Source organism: Gallus gallus, chromosome 9, assembly GCF_016699485.2.
Source record: "Gallus gallus isolate bGalGal1 chromosome 9, bGalGal1.mat.broiler.GRCg7b, whole genome shotgun sequence".
NCBI lineage: Eukaryota > Metazoa > Chordata > Aves > Galliformes > Phasianidae > Gallus > Gallus gallus.
The window spans coordinates 5,285,255-5,308,278 of record NC_052540.1 but is presented as its reverse complement, the minus strand read 5'-3'; the positions used below and the strand labels follow the sequence as shown (position 1 = coordinate 5,308,278).

At 36.8% G+C, this 23,024-nt stretch overlaps 1 protein-coding gene across 14 annotated transcripts in view; it reads left to right on the top strand.

Moving 5' to 3' along the window:
- Positions 1-23,024, top strand: part of PIK3CB (phosphatidylinositol-4,5-bisphosphate 3-kinase catalytic subunit beta) — a 111,564-nt gene that overhangs the window by 76,287 nt on the left and 12,253 nt on the right. For all 14 annotated transcript variants that reach the window (XM_046898396.1, XM_046898397.1, XM_015276913.4 and 11 more), the window contains 13 exon segments: positions 1,897-2,122; positions 3,595-3,818; positions 5,949-6,131; positions 6,393-6,563; positions 7,433-7,510; positions 10,356-10,607; positions 11,179-11,275; positions 12,165-12,295; positions 12,895-12,948; positions 14,916-15,104; positions 16,849-16,970; positions 19,990-20,133; positions 21,033-21,132. In XM_046898396.1, the coding sequence (XP_046754352.1) occupies positions 1,897-2,122; positions 3,595-3,818; positions 5,949-6,131; positions 6,393-6,563; positions 7,433-7,510; positions 10,356-10,607; positions 11,179-11,275; positions 12,165-12,295; positions 12,895-12,948; positions 14,916-15,104; positions 16,849-16,970; positions 19,990-20,133; positions 21,033-21,132 (1,971 nt within the window).

Below are 23,024 nucleotides of genomic sequence, written 5' to 3'. Positions count from 1 at the left end.
GACTTGATTGTTAATACAGAGATCATATATTGTGTTCCTGTGTTCCTTTTGTTTGACACCAACGGTGGCCTTATAAAGCCACTGCTTAAGTTAGTTAAGAAGTGCCTTGTTGGGACATCACTTAAAAAGAGTGAAATCTGTGATTTATTTACTGCGTGAGGGGTCTTTTTGAAAAATGGATGTGAAAAATCCTTGTGTATTTGTTCAGAGGAAACAATTTTCTTTACCAAAGAAGGGCTGTGACCCCTTTGTTTTGTTTCCAATGTTTTTAATTCTTTTGGGATGTGATACTGTGGATTTTATATTTTGAAAGACAGTGTTAGAAACAGTTCATCCCGGGAATATCTTGTGTAATTCTAAAGGGATGGAATTAATCTGGTGTCTAAAATTCCAAGATTTTTTAAATTCAAATTTGAGCAGTGGGTTTGATCTGTTCTTGTTTATGGAGTGCTTCAAATACTTGTCAGGGGGGGACACCCATTAACAATAAAATCTTCATATTTAAGTAATATATATTTAAGTAATTTATGTGCTCCTGGTTTGAAACTTTCTAATGCGCAATATGCTAAAATGTTCTGTTTAAGCAGTGACCCACCTAGCATTTTAGAAGAAGTGAGAGTGTGTCTAGGAAATGAAGGGATCTAAGTTTGGCGCTATACTGAAATACTGGAAATAATTCTGACTAGAAATTTGTCATTGTTTTAGTGAAAGGTTAGCCTGGCACGGTAAAATTACGGAATAGCTGTAGTGACTTCGATGAAGAATTGCAAAACCAAGCATGTGAGTGACAGCAGTAAGGGGCTGGGACTCAGCTGTCTGGTTTTTGTGATATTTCCAACACACTGAAACTTTCCGTGGCACTGTTGCTGCCCAGTTCTTCAGAGAAAAGGAACGTTAATTGTACCTACATTACAGAGCTCTGTCATGGAAATAATGGATTTGAGAACTAAACAGTAACCAGAGTATAGGCAACAAGCTGCGTTAGCAGCTTTGCTCCCCACACATTGCTGTGACAAGTCTTATTTGGAGACCATAAATTGAGGACCTGAGAAATAAGATAAGCTCCTTATACTTCATGTGAAACTGTAAAGATGAAAACATGAGAAAAAAGGAAAAATAGCCATTTGTTTGAGAGTTTAAGAATTTTTAAGAATTCATTTTCTGTAGGCACTGAAATTGTACCATTTGCTGTAATTGTACTGTGTGTAACAGCAAGTGGCTGCTTTCAGTGGCAGTCAGTTTTGGGAACTTCATCTTTGTACATCCTATGATGTTTAAGGTTATGATAAGTACTAATACCTGGAAATTGAAGTTAGCTCATATATATATTAAAAACAACAACAAACCCACCGGATTTTTAATTGATATAATTAGCAATTAGAGAATAACACAGAAAAAAACCAAAAAACAGGAAAAAAAAAAAAGCTTTTGCCCAACCAGGCCAGTTAGACTGGGGTACATTTATTGGAAGGCAGCCTTGGGTGTACAAATCTCAGAAACATAGGCTGATGTTTTCAGTCTGGCTGTAGGAGTGCAGTTCAACTTTGTATTTTTGGAAAGTGTGTTTTGTGCAAGATTTTTGACACTGCATTATTGATCCTACAGTATATGTTTATATAAAGACAGTTCTTTTTGCCTACAATTTTGATTTCTGCTAAGAATTTGATATAGCTTATATTGGTGTTAGGTGAGGTATAATCTACTATGTAAACATTCAGTTCAGTGAAGCTTTGTTGAGTGCTGCGTGTGTGACTTGCACATCCTGGCGGCCTGCAGATAATTTACAAATAAGTGTAAATTATCTGGGATGTTTGTGCACGTTAGCTGCTGCTTAAAAACAACCACAAGACAGATAATAATAACAACTCACTCTTCTTATTACTGTTTTTTTTCCAGCTGTTATGGAAGCAGGCACACACCTATCCACTCTTCCATCTCCTCATGGAGATTGACTCTTACATGTTCTCGTGTGTGAATCAGACGGCCGTACATGAAGAATTAGAAGATGAAACACGGAGACTTTGTGACGTCAGACCCTTTCTTCCTGTCCTTAAACTAGTGACAAGGAATTGTGATCCAGGAGAAAAGTTGGACTCCAAAATAGGTGTTCTTATAGGCAAAGGTAATTACATTCACTGTTCTCTGTATTTTTTTTTTTTAACTTTATTTTATAGAAGAGAGTCTCATTTGGGCAGGTAATGGGAAAAAACTTAGAATACTTTTCTTCTCTTGTTGTCTCTGACAGAACTTCTCTTCCTCAGACTGGTACTGATGAAATTTAAAACAATTTTAAATACTAAAGATGAAATATCTGAAAGTTGATAGATGCTACGCGCTGTGTTGTATAACTACATCAGTCAAGAGAAAAAGTCTTCTCATTAGATAAGGGGATTAAATTGGGAAAAAAAATCCATATTACTATTACTAAGTGATGGAACACTTAATCCCTGAAAGTGTTACCACAAGTAGCCTAATAACAAATTGCGTAGGCTGAGGGAACTAGAAATTGTTACGAGTTTGGTATACATGGTTTCTGACTTGGTTAACAGTATGATTCTTGGCTTTGCTCTCCATTGTGACACTGATTTTCAGCAAACAATGGAAAGCTATTTTTAAGGGTTTCACAGTAACTTGCTCTTGATGTTATTTCAGAATTTTCATCTTTTAAATCTGCTGTGGTTATACAATAAAGATTGACAGGGTCATGTGAGGTCATACCTCTTGTTTTAAAACAATGAACCATTGTTAGCTCCTTTATAAAGACTGCAGGTTTTGTTTAGATTTCAGCAGCGCGCTGTCTGCCCATTTGTTAAAGCCAACAATGGAAGCAGCCAGTTTGACTGCTCAGACATACTCTGACAGGTTCTGAGAGATTCACATTCTTTGACTGAATATTTCTCTTTCTGTGCTTATAAACGCAGTGTTTTGTTCTCATACGGAATCTGGTGCTTTGTGTAGTTTGGACAAGGTCCATCAGTTTGGGAGAAGTGAAGAAACACACACACTTGCAGATTCTGTGCTTCCTGAACTTCCTTACGGACTGAAGAACCCACATTCTTTGGGGCTCTCACTATGTATTATTTCTATATATGTTTTGGAAAAGAAATTTTATTGGACTCGGATTGGTTGAACTTTCAGTCCTATCGGTTTTATTTGAGTAGAAGGTTTATTTTAATCGCAAGGCTATGTCAAGAACAAATGTATCTCTTTGCAGATAACTATTCTTTTTTTTTGCCTTTTAAACAAGATCTTTAAGGGGGCAGAACAGGGAAGACGGTGATTTAAAAACACTCCAACGTGTGGTTTTTATGGTGCACTTACGGTGCTGTGTTTGCATTTGCTGTTGTGAGGGGAGACTTAAAACTTCCCAATCTATTTTGAAAGCAGAGTGAGGTTGGATTTTCCATTTAATGTTAAGCAAGGAATTGTTTGTTACTGTTCAAACACTTAAGCCAGGTTGCATGGGAATTGTGCAAATAACTTTGAAAGTCCACTGATGTACAGCGGGATGAAGATCTGAATAAAATCATTTATACAACCTTACCTTAAAGATAAACAGGTGAGGCATTCTTTTGCTTGATTGAACTCTTCTAGGTCTCCATGAGTTTGATGCCTTACAAGATCCTGAAGTGAATGACTTTCGAGCTAAAATGCGGAGAATCAGTGAGGAGAAGATTCAGTCGCTTGTGGGTCTTTCCTGGATGGACTGGTTAAAGCACACTTACCCACCAGAACAGGAACCCGTTGTCCCAGAGAACTTCCAAGATAAGCTTTATAGTGGAAATCTTGTAGTGGCTATTCATTTTGATAACTGCCAGGTAAGAATGGATGCTCATCATATTTTATGTACTGTTCTTGATTCTGATCTGAGTTAGCATGAGGTCAATCAAACGTGCAAGTGAAATAGAATAATAATGTTACCAGGGCCCTTGACTTTTGAAAGAAAGTGTGAAAGCCAATGAACAGTTGTGGACTGAAGTCATATTACAATTCTACTCTTTTCTGCTTTTAAAATTGAAATGTGCAGCTCTTACATTTTGTATTATTTTATGTTCATTTGAGAATTCTCAAGACCCTTTTGGTCAACTATTATGTGTGTGACTTCACTAGGGTTTGATTTTAGGCCCGAGATATGCTGAATGGGGAAGAACCAAGTTCAACAGGTTTCTTTCTGTTTGTGGTTCATTTTTGAACATCTTTAGGGGTGAGCTGCTAATTAGGTTGAGAAGTAAGCGTAAAAAATACGAGTTAGCTTTCCCTCAACTACACATACACAGAGGGAAATGGAACTCTAGCTGAGACTTAAAATTACCTTCTTGTTTCTGGTAGTCAAGCTAACAACCCCCATAGCTTATTTTTAAAAAAATATATTTTTTTATGGTAAAGTTGCTGTGTTTCTGCTCGATTCCTCATTTTTACACTGTGTACTTCTTAGTGGTGAGGTGTCAGCATGGGAAGCCTTAGAATCTCAGAAGCATGTAATAATAGACTACATTTGCTGTCCACTTGGACCTAGTTGTTAGATATTGATGTTCCAATAATTAAGCTAATTTTATTTGCAAAGCTGTATTGTTTCTGTACCATCTTTATTAACACTAAGAAAAAATGATAATCTGAAGTTGTAAAATTATACCTGGCTCTGGAAATACTAACTGCAGAGATGAATATTGCATTTGGTAACCAGTAACACTATCTGATTTGGGATGTGTAGGAGTTCTTACAAAAAGAAACCTCACAACTTTTCCAGTTGTTTACAGCATAGCAGAGGACTTGTAGTTTTTCAGGAACAATGAGAATATCTGTGTTAGTTAGCTGTTGAGGAAAGTATTGTGTATAAGCATGCATTTGATATAAAAGGAATGCAGAAGTTTCTGTTGGTTCAAAATGCGTTTGCCTGCTACTGTAATAGCTTGGGCTCCCAACATTCCAAATATTTCAGATGCTTCTGCTACCAGTTCTGACCTTCAAAGCTATTAAGAGTTCAAATTGGAGCCATCTTTTAGGGCACTAAACTCTGTTCTGGACAACTTTCATTGAGTACTGTAAGACAACTCTGCATTAAGTAGGCAATTATGGAGACTGTTGCAACCTTCCAGTAGGAACACTGCAAGAGTGAGAGAAAGACATACGAAAATATTTGTTGTTAAGAGTACATGAGGGATCTGTGTAACCTACCTAATTGGCTTTGGAGCAAGAGACAGAAACTAATCGCCATTGCTGTGATGTGCACACGTGAAAAAAGCTACTATTTTGAATTAAATCAGCCATTGTAGGACACCAGGTTCCTGGGAAGGAAAGGGTTCATTCCCATTTGCCCACTGTCAGTTATAGTAGGAGAAGCAAGCCTTTGCTGCTCAGCAAAGTTCTGGGCAGAAATACAAAACTCTTTTCCTGATTTTGTAGTTAGATTTTCTTACTTAGCTTCTTACTAAAAAAAATTCAGCACAAGTCAAAGGAATACAAGTCAGACAACACTTGGTTTGTAAATAACTGCTCTTAGTGGGCTCACGTGTTTGTGGGAGGGTGTGTGTGTGCAAAAACAAACAAACAAACAAAAAAACCCACCCAAAAATCTACCAAAACAAACAAAAGAAGAAGCAGAACTTGCTGGATCAACTTTTCCAAATCAACGTGGTTGATGCAGGGAGAAGAAAGACTTCATAGAAGACCTTTTACCATTAGGAACGATAACATTCAGTGCATTTAAACCTTTTTTTTCCCCCCTAATTAAAAAAAAAAAATACTAACTTTAACTTTTTAAGACTAATGAAAACTACAGATACTATGAAAAGATTTGATTGAAATTTTTCTTTGGAAGTGGAGTCTTTCCATGTTGTATGCTATGGGTATTGGCTGCTACCTCTCTTTTCTTCACTCCCCTCACATCCCGTCAGTCAAAGTCTGACTATGAAAAGTGATATTTGGTATTCCTGTTTGTGTTTTGTTAGGATGTATTTAGTTTTCAAGTGTCTCCTAACATGAATCCCATCAAGTTGAATGAACTGGCAATCCGAAAACGTTTGACTATCCATGGAAAAGAAGATGAGGAAATTGATCCTGCTGACTATGTGCTGCAAGTTAGTGGGAGGCTAGAATATGTTTTTGGTGATCATCCGTTAATTCAGTTTCAGGTATGTAAAGCTCTTTGGAACTCATTGTAATCAATGCTCTCTGGAGCTTTGGCCAGAATTTCACTTTGTATCATGTGTCATTGCATAGTGAACAAAGCTGAACAATAATGTGCTTCTTCCTCGTGCCTGCTCTGCTGTCCCATTGTAAAATAAATGTGCATCATTTCCTTTGTAACTTTGCAATATATTCTAATTGCTTTGATTTGAAAGTTGTTGCAGAAATATTCTGTTAGTTTCTAATTCTTTTGCATGGGCTTTTAGTATATACACAACTGTGTGATGAACAGGACTCTTCCTCAGCTGACTCTAGTTGAGTGTTGCACCATAAAGAAAATGTGTGAGCAGGAAATGATCGCCATAGAAGTTGCCATAAACCGAAAATCATCCAATCTTCCTCTTCCTCTGCCACCAAAAAAAACAAGAGCAACGACTGTAAGTTCATGTGAAGAGTATCTGATTTCCAAAAGGAAGAGTGAATTGTGCAATGTAAATCACAGTGTCTGGGATTTCTGTTGTTACTTCTGTTTTCCAGAATAGGTCTCTTGGGTCTCCTCAAAGCCTTCTGTTGCATGCTAGTTTTACATCAGGGATAGCAGGCCTTACAGCTTTTTGGTTACTTCCCTGTCCTCACCTCCCTCTTGCTCTCTCCTCCTCGATGCCCCAGAAGGGACCCACTGTCACTGTCATTACTGTTGATTCTACTTTCAACCACAGGCCAGAAGAGCGGGTAATAATCTGTTACCTGCAACTGGAGAAATTACTGCACGGAGCTGTATTCTCCAGCTTCAGCATATGTAGGCTCCACTGGCTTGAACTGTAGTGATCTGTGGTCTATTGTATTAGATCCCTCGTATCTTGCATGATGTTTTCACTTCAACAGTGGTAACTTTTGCCATTAGATAAGTCTATCTTTTAATGTAGTGCTTCCTTCATTGTTAAACTTACCATGGCCATATAACACAGTTGTAATTTGTGTATTGTTATTCTAAGGAATGGGGACAGACTTTATTCTTTTAATCTGTAGCTATATATTCAGAGCAACTAATAATACATTTGAAGAGTTGTTATTGTCAGCAAGTAGTATACAACGTATCTTTAACTTGGTGTTTTTTGTCCTTCTTTCCTTTTGGAGCATCTGAGATGCTCTTGTAGTTATGATAAGCAATTTGTTTTTTAAGATTTCAAATTCATATTTTTACAAATATCTCTTTTAGTTTGTATGGCTTCTGCTGAAAATGTTTAGTTTATGAAGTAATTATGTTGATTAAGAGGAAAATGTGCATCTTTATTTCCCTTCTCAGAGTGTATGGGACATTTGCAGCCCTTTCAAGATTGTTCTATTGAAGGGTAATAAGCTAAATACAGAAGAAAATGCCAAAGTAAGTAATTTTCCTAGTTTCAGAAGACAATCTGATAATAATTTTAATGCTTTCCTACATTTAGTGAGCTCAGAATTGAACAGGTTTCAGGTGAACAAAAGTGTATGCATTATTGCTTAATTGTATCGTTAGTATTGCTTAAAATCTTAATTCCTTGCTAAAACTGTTTTTATATTGTCTGAAGTTGGATAGATACATTAGAGCGTTATTAGTAATTATGGACAGTGTGACATGTATGTTGGTATGGTTCTTGTTGGTCTTTTTTTCAAGCATCTGTAAGTACCAATACAAAATAACCTTATTTAGACCAAACTTCCCTAAACTAATTGGAACTGAAGATATTTTTTGTAGTCCAGAATAAACTGTGTGTTTCTAAGCATGGATTGTGTGCCTCTATCCAATCTGTCTTTTATTTTCTAAACATGCTGCACACACAAAAGAAGCTGTAGTATCACTTCCTGAAAAATGCATGTGAGCGGGCTACTGCCTGTGTTACAGACCAGAAGCTGTTAACACATGGGGAGTTTTTACACAATTACTTTAAGACCTTACAAGACACTTGTGAAGTGGAACAACATTGATTTCCTCTACTTCATTTGACCAGCAGTTAATTAAATACGTCAGAGAGAAATCCAGTTAGCCATTCAAGTTGGCTGTTCTGATGATTTATTCATGATACGCATTGCATTTTTTTCTTCAAAACTACTGTCATACTGTCCATGTGCATTCAGTATATGTCATGTACTGCACTAAATGGGCCGTGGCTACAGATTTGACATGTGAGGCAGTGTGGCTTTAGAAATGGATGTCTGCAGAGCCAGGCATTTTTCTTTTCTTGATCTGAACTGTCATCTAGCTGGTTGTATTGTCTTCTTAGCTCTACAGTATGTGGATTCTTACAGTTTTAAAATGGGAGGGAGAAAAGGAGATGGATTCCAGAAGCAGTGTAGCTATCAGATATTTTTTTAGTACATATAAAAAATGAACTTTTATCAATTCCAACTCGACTCTGCAGAAAAAATAAAATATGTTGATCAGAAGCTTGAGAAACAACAACAAATGATAATCCTTCAGTATTGGCATCTGTGGAAACGATCGAAGGAGTTTTTAGTATTTTGAATGCATTTTAGTCTTGAAAACTTAAAATTGCCTTAGTTATATTCAGTGTCATGCATTAACCTTGCACACTTGTGCACGTTTGTCTGCTTTGTTTGTCTATGCTGTTATGGAATTGTGTCACTGTTGACAATGTATTTGTTTCCTATTCCTGACTTCTTAGAACGTAATGTTTAATTGGCTGCTATTGTGCAAGTCACTACTCAGAATACCAAATCAGTATTCAGTTCTGCTGAGAGCACCAACAGAATTCATATGTGCAGTGTTTATAGGTAGAAATAAAATGTTTGTCAGATGTGAGCTGCATTTGAGTATTTTCACTTAGAACCCCATTGACTTCGTTCAGCTGTTTAACTCCCAGTTTTCCAAATGTGACATTGGAAGTAGCATTTTGTCTTGCTATTTGGCTGTGCCATTGTTACGTACAATTTCAGTAGTAAAAAGGAAATGTCAAAACAAAAAGAACAAAATTTAGTATCCAATTCCTTATTTTTAACAGGAATGGAAATCATAGAATTAGGAGTGGTCACAGGCAAGCAGTTAGCAGTGCATTCCAGGTATATCCAAGCTGCTTTATTACTATCACATCTTGCCTGATCACTTAGTTTCTTCCACTGCAACACAGCTTTTTCTTATATTATAAAGTGAAAGAAAAGTCAGGGAAAACTGGGGCCATACAAAGCTTATAATATCAGATGTCAAGAAGCCAATAACATTGAAAGCTGTGCAAATATGAATTTAAAAATGTGGTTTTAAATGAATCAGGCAGACTTCAGAACATTTACAATAGATGTAATCATAATTCCATAAGATAGCTCTCAATCAGCAAAGGAATTTGGTGTAAATTCAATTGAATGTGAAGTAAATCTCCAAATGGATTAATGAGGACCATCTGATGACTTGGTTCAAATCAGCTATGAACCAGTTTTAACCAGTTCTCTGGTATCAGCCACAATATTTCCTTTTTGACGAATATAAATGCTGCAATCTGTAATTACAGAGACATTTAAAAAAAGCCCTGTGAATGGAAAGTGGAATTTTGGCTGTGTATGTGAATATATACATAAATTGTTACACATATGTACATGTACATGCATAGTCTGTTTACATATCAGATTTCCTGCAGTAAGGTTTCTTTCCAACATGCTCTGCGTTCCGTTGATGTTCAGGTAGCTGTTCTTACCTCACATTGGCTCATAGTGGTGAAACGGGACAACAATAGGTGAAAGTGAAATTTATGAATCTCACTGGGACTCAAGTCTTTAAATGTACTATTTCCGTTCAGTGATTGATTATGTTTGGGGAAAAAAATTGTGATTTTATATGCAAGTTAACTGAGTCAGTTTAACAGGGGATGTTCCTATGGCACCTATATCATGGAGTGTAACTCACCACAGAGTGTTCTCCCAGACCTAACACTTGTGCCTATGTTATGAGTGCAGCCTCTTCATCTGTGGTAGGAGGAGGTTTTTGCACAGAATGATCAGGTGGGGCATTGTTTGGACATCATCTGTTGGTGCTACTGAGACTTTGTGAGGGGATTATTCTGGGCTGAGGGCAGATTTTCTTTAGCATGGCTTCATTTAATGTGTATTAAAATATCAAAATTGTTTGTTATCACATTAGAAATATTGATTAAACATATATATGTTCTGTGTTATATTCTGTGCAGAATTCTGTAGGTTCTGTGGCAGGTCTTAATGTTTCTTCTCTGATTTCCTTAATGCAGGTTCATGTTAGGGCTGGTATTTTCCACGGTACGGAGCTCCTTTGTAAAACTATTGTAAGCACAGAAATATCTGGGAGAAGTGACCATGCTTGGAATGAAGTACTGGAGTTTGAAATAAATGTCTGTGATCTACCAAGAATGGCAAGACTCTGCTTTGCAGTTTATGCTGTGATGGATAAGATGAAAACTAAAAAGTCAACTAAGTCAATGAATCCCTCCAAGTACCAAACCATTAGAAAAGCAGGAAAAGTGGTAATTATTTCTTTTTTTTTTTTTTTTTTTTTTTTTTTTTTCCCTTTTATACCTCTTAACTATACATAGCATGTTTGGTATTCAGGTATCTGTTGTCCTCACTTCAGTTTTCAAGAATACCAAATGAAAAAGAAAGGTGTTGAAAAAGTATATGTGTGAAGAATTACACATCCTGGTACAAAAAAAAAAAAAAAAAACCCTTTTCCTGCTTCTCAGACACTGAAAAGGACGTGAATATTTTGATTTTAAGCAGATTGGCAAATGACTACTTAACAAATTATATTTTAAGATGTTAGTTTTGTTCTCATCTCTAGAACTTGAGATGTATTCTGATGGGGAAAAAGTATGAGCATCTAGGCTCATGTTCAGAGAAATGTATGTTGTTAGATTGGCAGAGTGGCTCCTTAGAATTAAATCCTATTGTCTGAAAGGACCCAGAGCACATATGAGAACTGTGCTCGTGTTTAATTGCTTTTCTGAAAGAGAGCAACACTAAAGATGAAGAAAAACAAACCCCACACTAAAACCCCTACCATCTTAGTTTCTACATAGAAATTCTTTCTGTTAACAGCACTACCCTGTAGCCTGGGTAAATACCATGGTATTTGATTACAAAGGACAGCTGAAGAATGGAGAATTCGTACTGCACAGCTGGTCATCATTTCCAGGTAAAGTTTAATTTTCTATACTTCTATTTGAAATATTTGAGATTGAAGAACAGTATCAAATAGAATATTGGCTACATGCATTTGCAATTTTCCTGTCCTAATTTCTTTACTACATGTATTTTTTTATGTGGAAAAATACATGAAGTCTTAATGTCTTTTGTGAAAGTACTGTTTATGTGACAGGAGGACAAATGAGAGCTTGCTTGAAAACAGTATTCTGAAAGTGTTACGTTACAGAAAGAAGATCACTTGAAACTAGAGATGCATATTTAAATCTAGTTATTTGTTATTTGGTTGGGTTTTTTTAGTGCATTTTAGGTTTCATTTGGTTACCTGTGCTATGTGTTTTAAACTCAGTAGGTGAGCTATATTGTATGTGAGAATATTGGAGTCTGTAAAACGTGTGAGTTAGAATTCTGTTTTTGAGACTTCCTTCCCTGAAATTCAGAGTAACTAGTACAAGTCTGAAATCTATGTGTCACTCTTCATTTAATCATGAGAACTGCAGTATTAATCCAGCTCTAGGGGACAAAAAAAAAAAAGGTTACTCTCTTTCATGCTGTTTGATATAGAGGCAGTGTATATGTGGGTTTACAGAGACTGATGCTATTGAGACTATAGCATTATTTAGGGATTTGGCTCAGGGTAGCAGTATCCAGGGGTTCCTCTGTTACATTTCTTCTGCAAGGAGAAAATCTTTTTCTTTTTTTTCCCTGTGATAATCCAGCATCTGTAAATATAGAATGTATGAAATGTTCATACCAGAGAAGCATGCACTGGAGAGGTGCTGTGCAGACCACTGTCAGTCATTTGGACTGAAAGACAATGACACAATAAGATTATTATTTTCTTTTTAATTTAATGTTAATTGTTCTTGCTGACATTTTAGATGAGCTTGAAGAAATGTTAAACCCAATGGGAACTGTCCAGACTAACCCTTACACTGAAAATGCAACAGCTTTGCACATTAGATTTCAAGAATATTCAAAACAGCCTATTAATTACCCTCCCTTTGATAAGGTAAGATGTGACAGAGTGATCAATAATGCTAATATGTAAATAGCTGTTTTTTCTTTACTTTCAGATGCTTTTGTCATTGAATTCCCTACTTTCTGGAATTGTTTGAACTTGCAATATATGATAATGTCAGTGCTCTGCCTTTAGAGTCTTCAGATAATATTTTGGAAGTGTATACATTTTAAAATACTCTGTGCATGGCCTTTTGAGGGTCAGCAGCACAACCACTTTCCAATACCAATGATCTTTTATAAAGCTAAACTTATGCACAACACTGAAAACGTTCAAATTTTGCCTGCCTGTGACCTATGAAGGTCTATTACAGCTTCGTACAGATGTGTTAACTGCTTTTTGGAACACTTCTCTCCTCTGTGAGCTAAATTTTTTTCAAGACTCTTCATACTGTATAAACATGGACTGGAAAAATCAGAGCACTAAACTCTCTGGTTATTCGTTCCATAGAAGTGCATGTGATACCCCATATATACAATATGATAATGTTGTAATTATTTAAAAGATAGCAAAAATTACTTATCTATAATGATTATTTCAATGTCAGATTTGTATTTAAATCTGATCTGTTTTAAAATGTCTTTTTGCAGATACTTGAAAAGGCAGCTGAGATTGCAAGAAGCAGTGACAACGCTGCCATGGCGGTAAGCGTCTGCCAAAGGCAGCACTTCAAAATTACTTTTGAGGAGTGTTTTTTTTTTTTTTTTTTTTTAAATCTTCTGCATCAGTCTGAGAGAAAATAATTCAACTACTTGAATAGTTATAATTCTATGGGCTTTATTTTCTTACATAATCCACTTTGTTGAACTGCCGTAAGCACACTCGCATTCATTCTTTTTCAGTGTATTTTGGACTTTAGAAGAACACCTTGGTTAATTTTTGTCAAATAACTGCTGTGCAAACTCTTTATGGATTTGGAGCATAGCTGAGGTTTCCATTAGCACTGGAAAGAATTCCTAGGGTGCATAAAATGTTGGGAAACTGCTCGGTTGGATTAAGTATGACATTTGCTTGATGGTCAGGTGCTTCCAATAAGTGCTCTGATAAATGACCTTTAGTCTATTAAAAATATTGCTTAAATATGGGTATTACTTGCTCTTCTTCAGAATTCACATAGTTCTAACTTGACAAGCTTCAAAGCAATCACCAAAATCTGAAGGTGTTTTCTCTGTATCATTTGTTTACTTTGGGGGAAAATGTCATAGTAAGCATGCAGAAGATTCTAATTTGAGAAGGTAAAAGCACTGGGACTTAGCAGCAGTAAGAACTGCATTGTATGTAAGAATACAGTGGTTAGTTGAAAAAATGTCAGTGCTAAATAATACCGAGTGCATAAAGTGCTTGGGAAAAGTGAAAGCTGTTGGTATGAACAACCTGGTATATAAATAACTGGAAATCTCAAATAGCAGAATGCCAACTCGATAGCGTTGTGATTTGAAAGATTAACATTTTCAGATACAAGGATCACTTTATTGTGAAGACTGTTTACTTGTTCATTTTGATACAGAAACATAATGTTTCCATAGTTTTACTACCAAGCCTTTCAGTTCAACTAATTATTTCAAGTTTATTCACATTCAAGGAATTTATGCTTACAATAAAATACTTAAAACACTTCAGCACCTAACTGACACTCATCCTTTCCAGGAGGAGCTAAACAAGTTGTGTGTACATCAGGTGTATTTTTTTGTTAGCTGGAAATCCAATGTAGAATGTTACTTTAAAGATTTTTGTTTGTTTCTGTTATCACTCCTAGTTGATTTTTACTACAGTTTTTCTCAGCTTTGATTTTTCTCATTTTCCACTGAGGTAAAGACCATTTGGCCAACCTCTTATAATTATGCTGAAACTTCCATTGGCTTTTCCAGTAAAGTTGACTTTAGTGTTAGAAGACTGAGATATTGCTTATCTAAATATTATATCGAAACTAGTTTATTCCCGTCAACTACTACATCCTTACCCAGATGCATCAGTTAATCATCTCCCATTAATTTATGGAATTCTGTTGTTGCTGATGTCATTGCTTTAATTTCCATCCTTTCAGTCTCAAGTATGTCTCAGGAAAGGAAGAGTCAACTTGCAAAGATGCTTTTGTGCAAACTGATGTACAGAATCATTACTTACATCAGTGTCTCAGAGAGATAAAACAGCCCATTGTCTGCAAGAGATAGGTCTGGAAGAGAAGACAAAAATGTTTCTTTGCACACTTACAAATATACCTCCCTTTGGTTATTGTTGCAAAAGTGTCTTTTGGCTTTAATTAAAAAATAATAATAATAGCTTGTATATAACATTCACTCATTTGAAAAACAAAAAGAAAAGTATGTGCATCCGAGCAAGAGTTTTCTGTTTTGGAGTTGGAAAATAGAAATATTGCCACCTAGCGTCCTTAACTCCGAAGTTGTTTTTGTACGCTGTAACTTCTGTATGCTGAATTCTGAATGACTACTGGGTGCAGTTCTTCAAACAAGTTCAGCAGTCTGAAGGAAAGGCTTACTTGTCACTCCCTTCTATCTCATGCTCTCCTTGGTATAGCATTTCCGGTACTTGAGCTAAAATCTAAGCATCCTACTGAATATTGTTATCCAAACATACTGCTCTCATCTTCTAGGGTCGAGGTGGTAAAAAATTTTATATTGTGCTAAAAGAAATAATGGAAAGAGATCCTTTGTCTCAGCTCTGTGAAAATGAAATGGATCTCATCTGGACTTTGCGATATGACTGTCGTGAAAATTTTCCACAATCGTTGCCAAAGCTGCTGCTCTCCTTAAAATGGAACAAACTTGAAGATGTTGCTCAGGTAAGACAAAAGGCAAAGATGGTGTGGAAAAATATCCATGTCCCAGGGTAGGTAATTAAACCTCACCAAAGCAGACATTGTTTGTTTGTTTATTTAAGAGAGAGACAACACTCATGGTAGAAAATACCTCTTCTCATCATATTGACAGTTTGATCAAATAGTGTATTTGTGGTGATAGCTTGCCTGCTTCACGGGATGGCTTAATAGTAGCATAACACATCCCTGTGTTTGTATGGGAGGTGTTTTGTCTGATGGTGTGCACAGCAGGTTGGGAGAAACTAGAAAAAATCCATCTGGACTCAATACTGACAGTACTCTAAGGCAGAAAGCAAAGTGTTGTTCCTGCCCACCACTTAGATGTGTGTGTCCTGGATGTGTTCTTGGCAGGGAGGAATACAAACTTAATTTGTCTGTGCCATGAGCACTGCAGTAACAAAGTGAGCAAAGCAGCCGTCACTCCCTTGTTTTCTTTAACATCCAGTCTCTCTCTTGTTCTTTATTCATTCCATTATGTGCTTCTGAATTAATTGTTCACTTTTAAAAGTTGTCTGGAAATATGAATTGTAGAAATGGAAGCATTTATTGTTTAGTCATTGAAACATGTGAAGAAAAAAGGCATTCTGATCACGTGCTGAGGGCTTTAGAATACAGCCTAAATATTGGAAAAGTTGTCTGGAGTATGGATACTTTTGACAACTCAAAAAATCCCTTAAATTTGAGTATATAAAAAAGAATGTATAAGGCATTTTATTTAAGCTAGTGGTTGAAAATACATAATAATCTGGTTGTTATTGTGTTATTTTGGAAAAGGAGTGCAGTGTTTATTTGCTTATGCATAGATGGTATTGTGGTTTATATCCGAAAGCTGTTGGCAGCAAGAACAGTCTGTCTGTAAAGTGAGATGTTATCCCTAAGCATGCTGAATGTTTCTGTAGTATTTAGACATGTAAGTATTCCAACTGACATCACCTCAGCTGAGGTGCAGCAATTTCATGGAAATGTAAGAATTCCAAACTAGCAGGACTCCTACTTTGCCTCTTAATGAAATCATGTAGTACTCACTGTGTGTTGCAGTAACTGTTGTACTGCAACAGAATGTGTGCCTTAGTATCAGAAGTGCTGCTAATGTAAGCATTGCAGTGAGAGTCTGACACCTGGAGCATAAAGTAAAAGTTAAAAAGCTGCACCCGATTTAAAGTAGGTTGTCTTGAAATTCTGATACGTTTGTTCTGAAGTTTCTTGTTTTGTGTCGGGCAGACATAACTGCTGTTTGCATTTCTAATGTTTTATGGTATTAAGTATTTGTTCAGTGATAGTATTTAGTTTAGATATTCAGTACAAGTGTTTATAAGTAAGTGTTGATGGCTGTATTGTTTCTTGATGTAAAGACTGGTGGTGCTGACCCTTCTGAGCTAAGGACTGAACAGCTTTTGAGCATATGTTTTTGTGGGAAGATAATGTTTATATTTAAAAACATCTTTATTTTTAATACATATACTTGATATTGCATTTACACATCTAAGCCTGTTTAGTTTATCTAATAGTGTACTGTTTCAGTCATATCGTTGTGTAAGTATTATTAAAAATATATCTTTCGTGGATATCTTCATTGAAATGCAATAAAAATGGTTCATTTCATGAGACCTTTAAATGCTTTAACAAATGCTTTAATGGGCTGTAATACCAAGTTGTTTTCTTAAGTAGTTACTTTAACTGTAACCTCATAGTCTTCTTTTTAAAACAGCTTCAAGCTCTCCTTCAGATATGGCCCAAGCTGCTGCCTAGAGAAGCTTTAGAATTGTTGGATTTCAATTACCCAGACCAGTATGTGAGAGAATATGCAGTGGGTTGTTTAAAGCAAATGAGGTGAGTTTGTTTTGTTATTTGTTCAGCATGCAAGGATTTCTCGAGGTGTGTGTGCAGAGGAGTACTGTGCTTTGGTTGTCTCTAGGAAAAAAAGCTTCAAGAGGAAAGATTTCAGTGGATAGCCTGCTGTACATAATGACCAAATAAAGCAATCTTTCTCGATAAGCAAATTGGCAGCCAAATGAAATCTCCTTATTCTCATGTCTTATATTCTAAGATCATTGTTTTCCATCCTGCTAAAGAAAACTGGTGTAAAGAAAACTGGTGTACTTCTGTTCCAAAAAGTTGTGTGTTCACTCCTTTCTTGGACAAAGGGTGAACGAATTATTGTGAGAACGTCTTAATGATGAAGAGATGAAGTATCACAGTAGTCAAATACTGCAAAAATGTCCATCCTGCTACTTCATGCTTTTTGTCAGGTATTTGCTGTATCACTTAATAGAAATGTTTTACTGTATATAATGGCCTGCAAAAGAGAATTCCTGATTTGATTGATTTTCCCAGTAGCCTTTGCTAGCTAAGTTCTTCCTTTATCGCATACATTTTACTCTTCAGTGTAACCTAGGGCAAGATTTATTTAACGTTATCATTTGTGGGACTACTGTATTTCCTGTCCTTGAATTCTAATGTCTCTGTGGTGAATAGTTTAATGATTCATTTTTTAATGGTCAAGGCTATGTATTTGAAAGAAATATTTTGACTTCTTTCAAATGTAAACAAGCAGTTTAGCTGCTATCCAAATAATATTGAATTGTTACATCTGGAATTATTTCTAGAATTCTTAGTTCTGGCTCTGAAACAAAATTGTGTTCAGTTAGGTATCAATTTTCAACTTTAAAAAGCCTGCCGAAGACAGCTGGTAGAAGCTGTGATTCCTAATAGCTGAAATAAGAAAAGTAGGGAAAAATAAATATAACACAGCATGACTGAGTGTTTTGACCAAGTTACTGAATGGTGTTCCCATGCGTCAGCACTGGGTACAATCTTGTTTAACATCATCAACTTGGATGGAAGGATTGAGTGCCCCCTCAGCAAGTTTCCTGGTGATAGGAAGCTGAAAGGAGTGGCTGACACAGGAGAAGGCAGTGGTGCCATTCAGTGAGAGTTGGACAGGCTGGAGGGCTGGGAGGAGAGGGACCTTATGAGAGTCAACAACAGAAGGTGCAAATTCCTACACGTGGGGAGGAATAACCACATATATCAGTACAGGTTAGGGGCTGACCTGCTGGAAAGGAGTTCTGCAGAGGAGGATCTGGGTGTCCTGGTGGACAACAGGTTTGCCGTGAGCCAGCAGTGTGTCCTTGTGGCCAAGAAGGCCATTGGCAACCTGGGGTGTATTACAGAGAGTACGGCCAGCAGGGTGAGGGTGGTAATCTTCCCCGTTTACTCTGCCCTGGTGAGGCCACATCTGCAGCACCGTGTCCAGTTGGGGGCCCTATAATTCAAAAAAGACAGAGACCTAGAGAATTCAGCGGAGGGCCACACAGTTGTTTAGGACCTGGAGGAAAAGCTGAGAGATGTGGAACTCTTCTGGCTGGAGGAGACTGAGAGGGGATCTTATCAATGCTTGTAAATGGGCAGGAGTCAAGTGGATGGGGCCACACTCTTTTCAGTGGTGCCCAGTGGCAGACGAGGGGCAATGGGATTGAGCTGGAGTGCAGGAAAGTCCACCTGAACACGGGAAAGAAGTTTACTTTGATGGCAGAACACTGAAACGAGCTGCACTGAGAGGTTGTGGAGTCTCCTTCCCTGGAGATACTCAAAACCCACCTGGATGCTTTCCTCTGTAACCCAACCAAGGGAACCTGCTTTAGCAGGGAGTTGGACTAGGTGATCTGCAGAGGTTCCTATGATTCTGTGAAGGTTTTCAGTGTAAGAGGGAGAGAACAGAAAAATATTCGCATCTCTGAAGTCCTCAGGTAATGCACAGAAGAATTACTGCTCTTTCCCTTTCATCCTAGGCAGAGGATTTGAATTCTGCAGGCCATTTATGAAGTGGGGAGATATTTGAATGTAAAAAGTCTGGGAAAGTTCAGGTCTTGTTGTGGATTAACATAACTGTCAAGTGTTTGAGGGCTTTTTTGTGATGGGAAGAGTAGGTACAGGATTTTATAAAAAATTATGGGAATTATTTTTATTATGTCAGAATATTAAGTACTTAAAACTACTATATCAGTTAATGAGCAACATGGGCTTTTAAAAGAAGTGTTCCTATGGACGATTCCTAAGTGCTTATATTTGCCTTCCTGAAGTATGAGTACTTTGGGCAAGATGAAGGGTTTTAATGATTTTTTTGTGGGTTTTTTTTTTTTTTAAGACAATGAGGAGAATCATGTTGGTATGGTTTTTTAGAGCAAAATCAATGAAAAAAAAACCGTTTTGGCTAAATTGATTGTTTTGTAAGATATATTTTAGTAAATTAGCACTTTTTAGCTTACGGGTAGTAACTTCTTAAGACAGGTTAATTAAATTACATTCAGTAGAATGAATATTGCTTTCCTTCTCTGTTTAAGCTGGGTAACTTTGAAACAGGTTTGCACATATTCTTAGGTATGCCTCAAGGGCCTTTTTTGCCCGTGCCTGTTGCGGTTCGGTAACTGGTAGCTTACAGTACTTCCAAAGGTACAGTTTCTTAGTCAGAAGAAGGTGAAAAAGGAGTGAATGTTCAGTCTGAAAACTTCTGAAACAATTAAACTCCTGGATGGTTAACCTGGCACTGAGGCTGCGGTGTTGATCATGTAACAGATCATGATGAAATACCAGGTTTTACTTACAGGTCTGATAGCTTTAAGAATCCTTTAGAATTATAACATACTGATTAAATGATCAAATCTGGCTATTGCAGTAAGTGGTGTATGTATTCATATTCTTCTCTAAATGATTGAAAAGTTGGGATGAACTCATTGAAACTGTAGAAATGAAATCTGTCCTAATTGGGTTAATCATATACATCTGAATTTCTGGAATGTAATTAACCTGGTTATTCTGTTACTAACTGATTTTATGTACCCCATTGTAGTGATGAAGAGCTTTCTCAGTATCTTCTTCAACTTGTGCAAGTCCTGAAATACGAACCTTTTCTTGACTGTGCTCTGTCCAGATTTCTACTAGAGAGAGCACTTGCTAATAGAAGAATAGGACAGATGTTGTTCTGGCATCTGAGGTAGGAGTGTTTCCCTTATATTTTTCTGAAGCTGTTGAACCAGATGGGACTTCTGGCATGTAGATCAAGATCTTATTATGTATTTATTTATTTTGCACCTGTGGCATTTATAGCTCAAAGTCAGCCTATAATTAACATTTTATTACTGTGCTTTGTGATCTACCGTTCGAAGAAAATTCCTCTCTAGGTGACTGCTAAGTTAGGTTTGTGTATGACTTCAGTGCTTGTTTGGATTGTCGTTGTAGTAAAACCGCAATATTTATACCTCACAACTGTGGTATTAAAAAAAAAAATCAGAAAATAACAGGACAGCAGTTCTGTGTGCTGTTGCTGTATGTGATGATCAGTTCCTTGAATTGCAAGTACCCTGCAGAATTGACTTACATGGTGATTCTGTTTTCAGAATCCAACTTATTCTAATATTTCTAAATAAAAAGAGCAAGCTCTACTTGCAAATGTTTTGGAGGATAATCGGCACTGCAGTAAAGTTCAGTGGTTTCTTTCAAAGTGTTTCTCCTCAGAGAAATCTTGTTTTTTCCTTACAAAGATTTGAAAACACACACTTGAACATCAGCCCTAACTCTCAATATCATCTATTAGTACTGCTTTCTTTAATATACGTGGATCCTGAAAACAAATATCCCATTGCTACCTCTTAACATTTTTGCATCTAGAACAGTCCTAGACCTAGAAACAAGTGGTATGTTGAAACCAGCTATTCCTTTTGAGTGTTCAGCATGTGTGTATTTCTTACAAAATGTAGCTTTTATCTAAATGGCCATGAAGTGTTTTGTTTTTATTCTTTTCCTCAATTTCAATAGCTTTAAATGTTAATCTGTAAAATCGTGCGGTCTGTTTTGATAAATGAGAAACCTTTCTGCTGTGACGTTCCCTTGTAGGTCAGAGGTTCACATACCTGCTGTTTCAGTACAGTTTGGTTTGATACTTGAAGCTTACTGCCGAGGAAGTGTTGCTCACATGAAGGTGCTTGCTAAACAGGTATACAGTCCCCTCCTCCTTTAAATCTTGACGTGCTAGCTTGCAACTCAAATTCTTATTCCATTTTCCTTTGGGCATATAGGTTATCTTGACAAATCCATCTGTTTAGGAAAGAGGATGGGGGGTATGAGGAGATGGAGAGAAGGAAACATGAGTGAGAGGGAGAAATGCATTTAGATGGGTGTAATGAAGGAGCTGCTCTCCCTGGTACAGAAAGCAGCGAATGCTGTGGGATCTTCAGGGGCTGCTTCGTAGTGTTCTGGGAAGGGCAAGATGGTTTCAGCAGTATGCATACATTGTAGATGGAGCAGTAGGCTGCCTAGATCATTAGCAGAAGAGTTTATGTACACTTAAAACTTGTGACATCTTTTCCCCATGTCAGAGCAGCTTGCCCAGTAGAAGCTGTTATGTTTCTATCTAAACTTTATACGGATGAGTCCAGGACAACCTCCTACAGCTTCTGCTTGTGTTAAAAAGTGGTGCAAAAAACGCTGAAGCTGTAGAATATACATTGTAGTTCTCCCTGGAAAGAAAGATGTTGAAACAAACTAAATCATTTAGTGTTAATATGGATTTGTTATGTTTTTTCTTTAACAACAACAACGAAAAGATATTTGCTTTTAAATACACTTGGTAAGTATATTGGCAGACTATTAAGGAGACTCATGCCTCATGTTATGAAGGCTCCAATGCAGTTTTAGCAAGTAAATTTGGATTGTTACTGTGAAATCTTTGAAAATTATAGCTCTCCTGGAATTACTGTATTTGCTGTATCAGGGAAAATAAGGACAGAAAAAGCAACTTGATAAATGTTCGGTGCATGTTTTGATACTGTCAATATTGAAAATGTACAGAAAGTGACGAAGCAAACAGGAATGTACTGTTGTGCACGTTATTACTGGCATTCACAGAACGCAGAAAAGACCATGTCTTACATGAGTGCTTGTTAGTATTGTCAAAATCATAAAAAGGTTAGGTGATGAAATGCTTGCAGCAATAGACCTAAGGTCAGTAGAGTTCTTGTGCATTTCACAGGAAACAAATGTCAGTACAATCAAAGAAGGGGCAAAAAAATTCCCAACTGTGCAAACACGGAAGAAATTCAAAGTAGAAATACTTCAAAAAGTTCCTGTTTGTACAACACAGGTTCCATTTTGTTCCCTTGTCACTGATGTTTGTACAGCTCCAAGAATAGTGGAAAGGCAGAGCGCTTTTGGTTTTGACAGATGGCTGACCTGGCAGGTCTCCATTGCCTCAGTTTTATAATCAAACTGCATACAGTTTCCACAGCATCCTGCCTGACAGGGTTCAGTCTGTCTGTAAAAGTGGTAAGTCTTGACTCAGCACCTTGTGAATTGCACTGAAGCTTCCTTGTATAGAAATCAGCTTTTACAGTTATTTAAATTGGTACTGTTTGCTTAGAGAATATACATATTGCTGAGCATGTTAACTACGGCTACTGTAAATACAGGTGATGGATATACTGTTTAATATTCAGCTAACTGCTTAGGTGTCGGTGCAGCATAGAAGTTATCCTCTTTGTATGTGCAGTCTGGATTTGTTAGCAAAGGGCTTCTCTCTGTTAACGTTATGTACATTCACATTGTTAACTGTTTTCTTACAAATTGTACCTGTAGAAAACTTTAAACAGAGGGAAGGGGGAAAAAATAAAGGGCTTAACCCTTCCTTTTATACATTGTAAAAATAAAAATATATTGCTTAGGTGATACCTTAGGATTTAAAACATCCTAATTGATTAGAGTATTTAAATTAAGCCTATATTTTTCAGGGTTTTAATCAGCAAACTTTTACAGGGCAGGCTTAAGAGTTTTAAGCAGGTGTACTTTTGTATGTGGAAATCGTCTGTAGTCAGGTGGGCATTTGGAATCGTA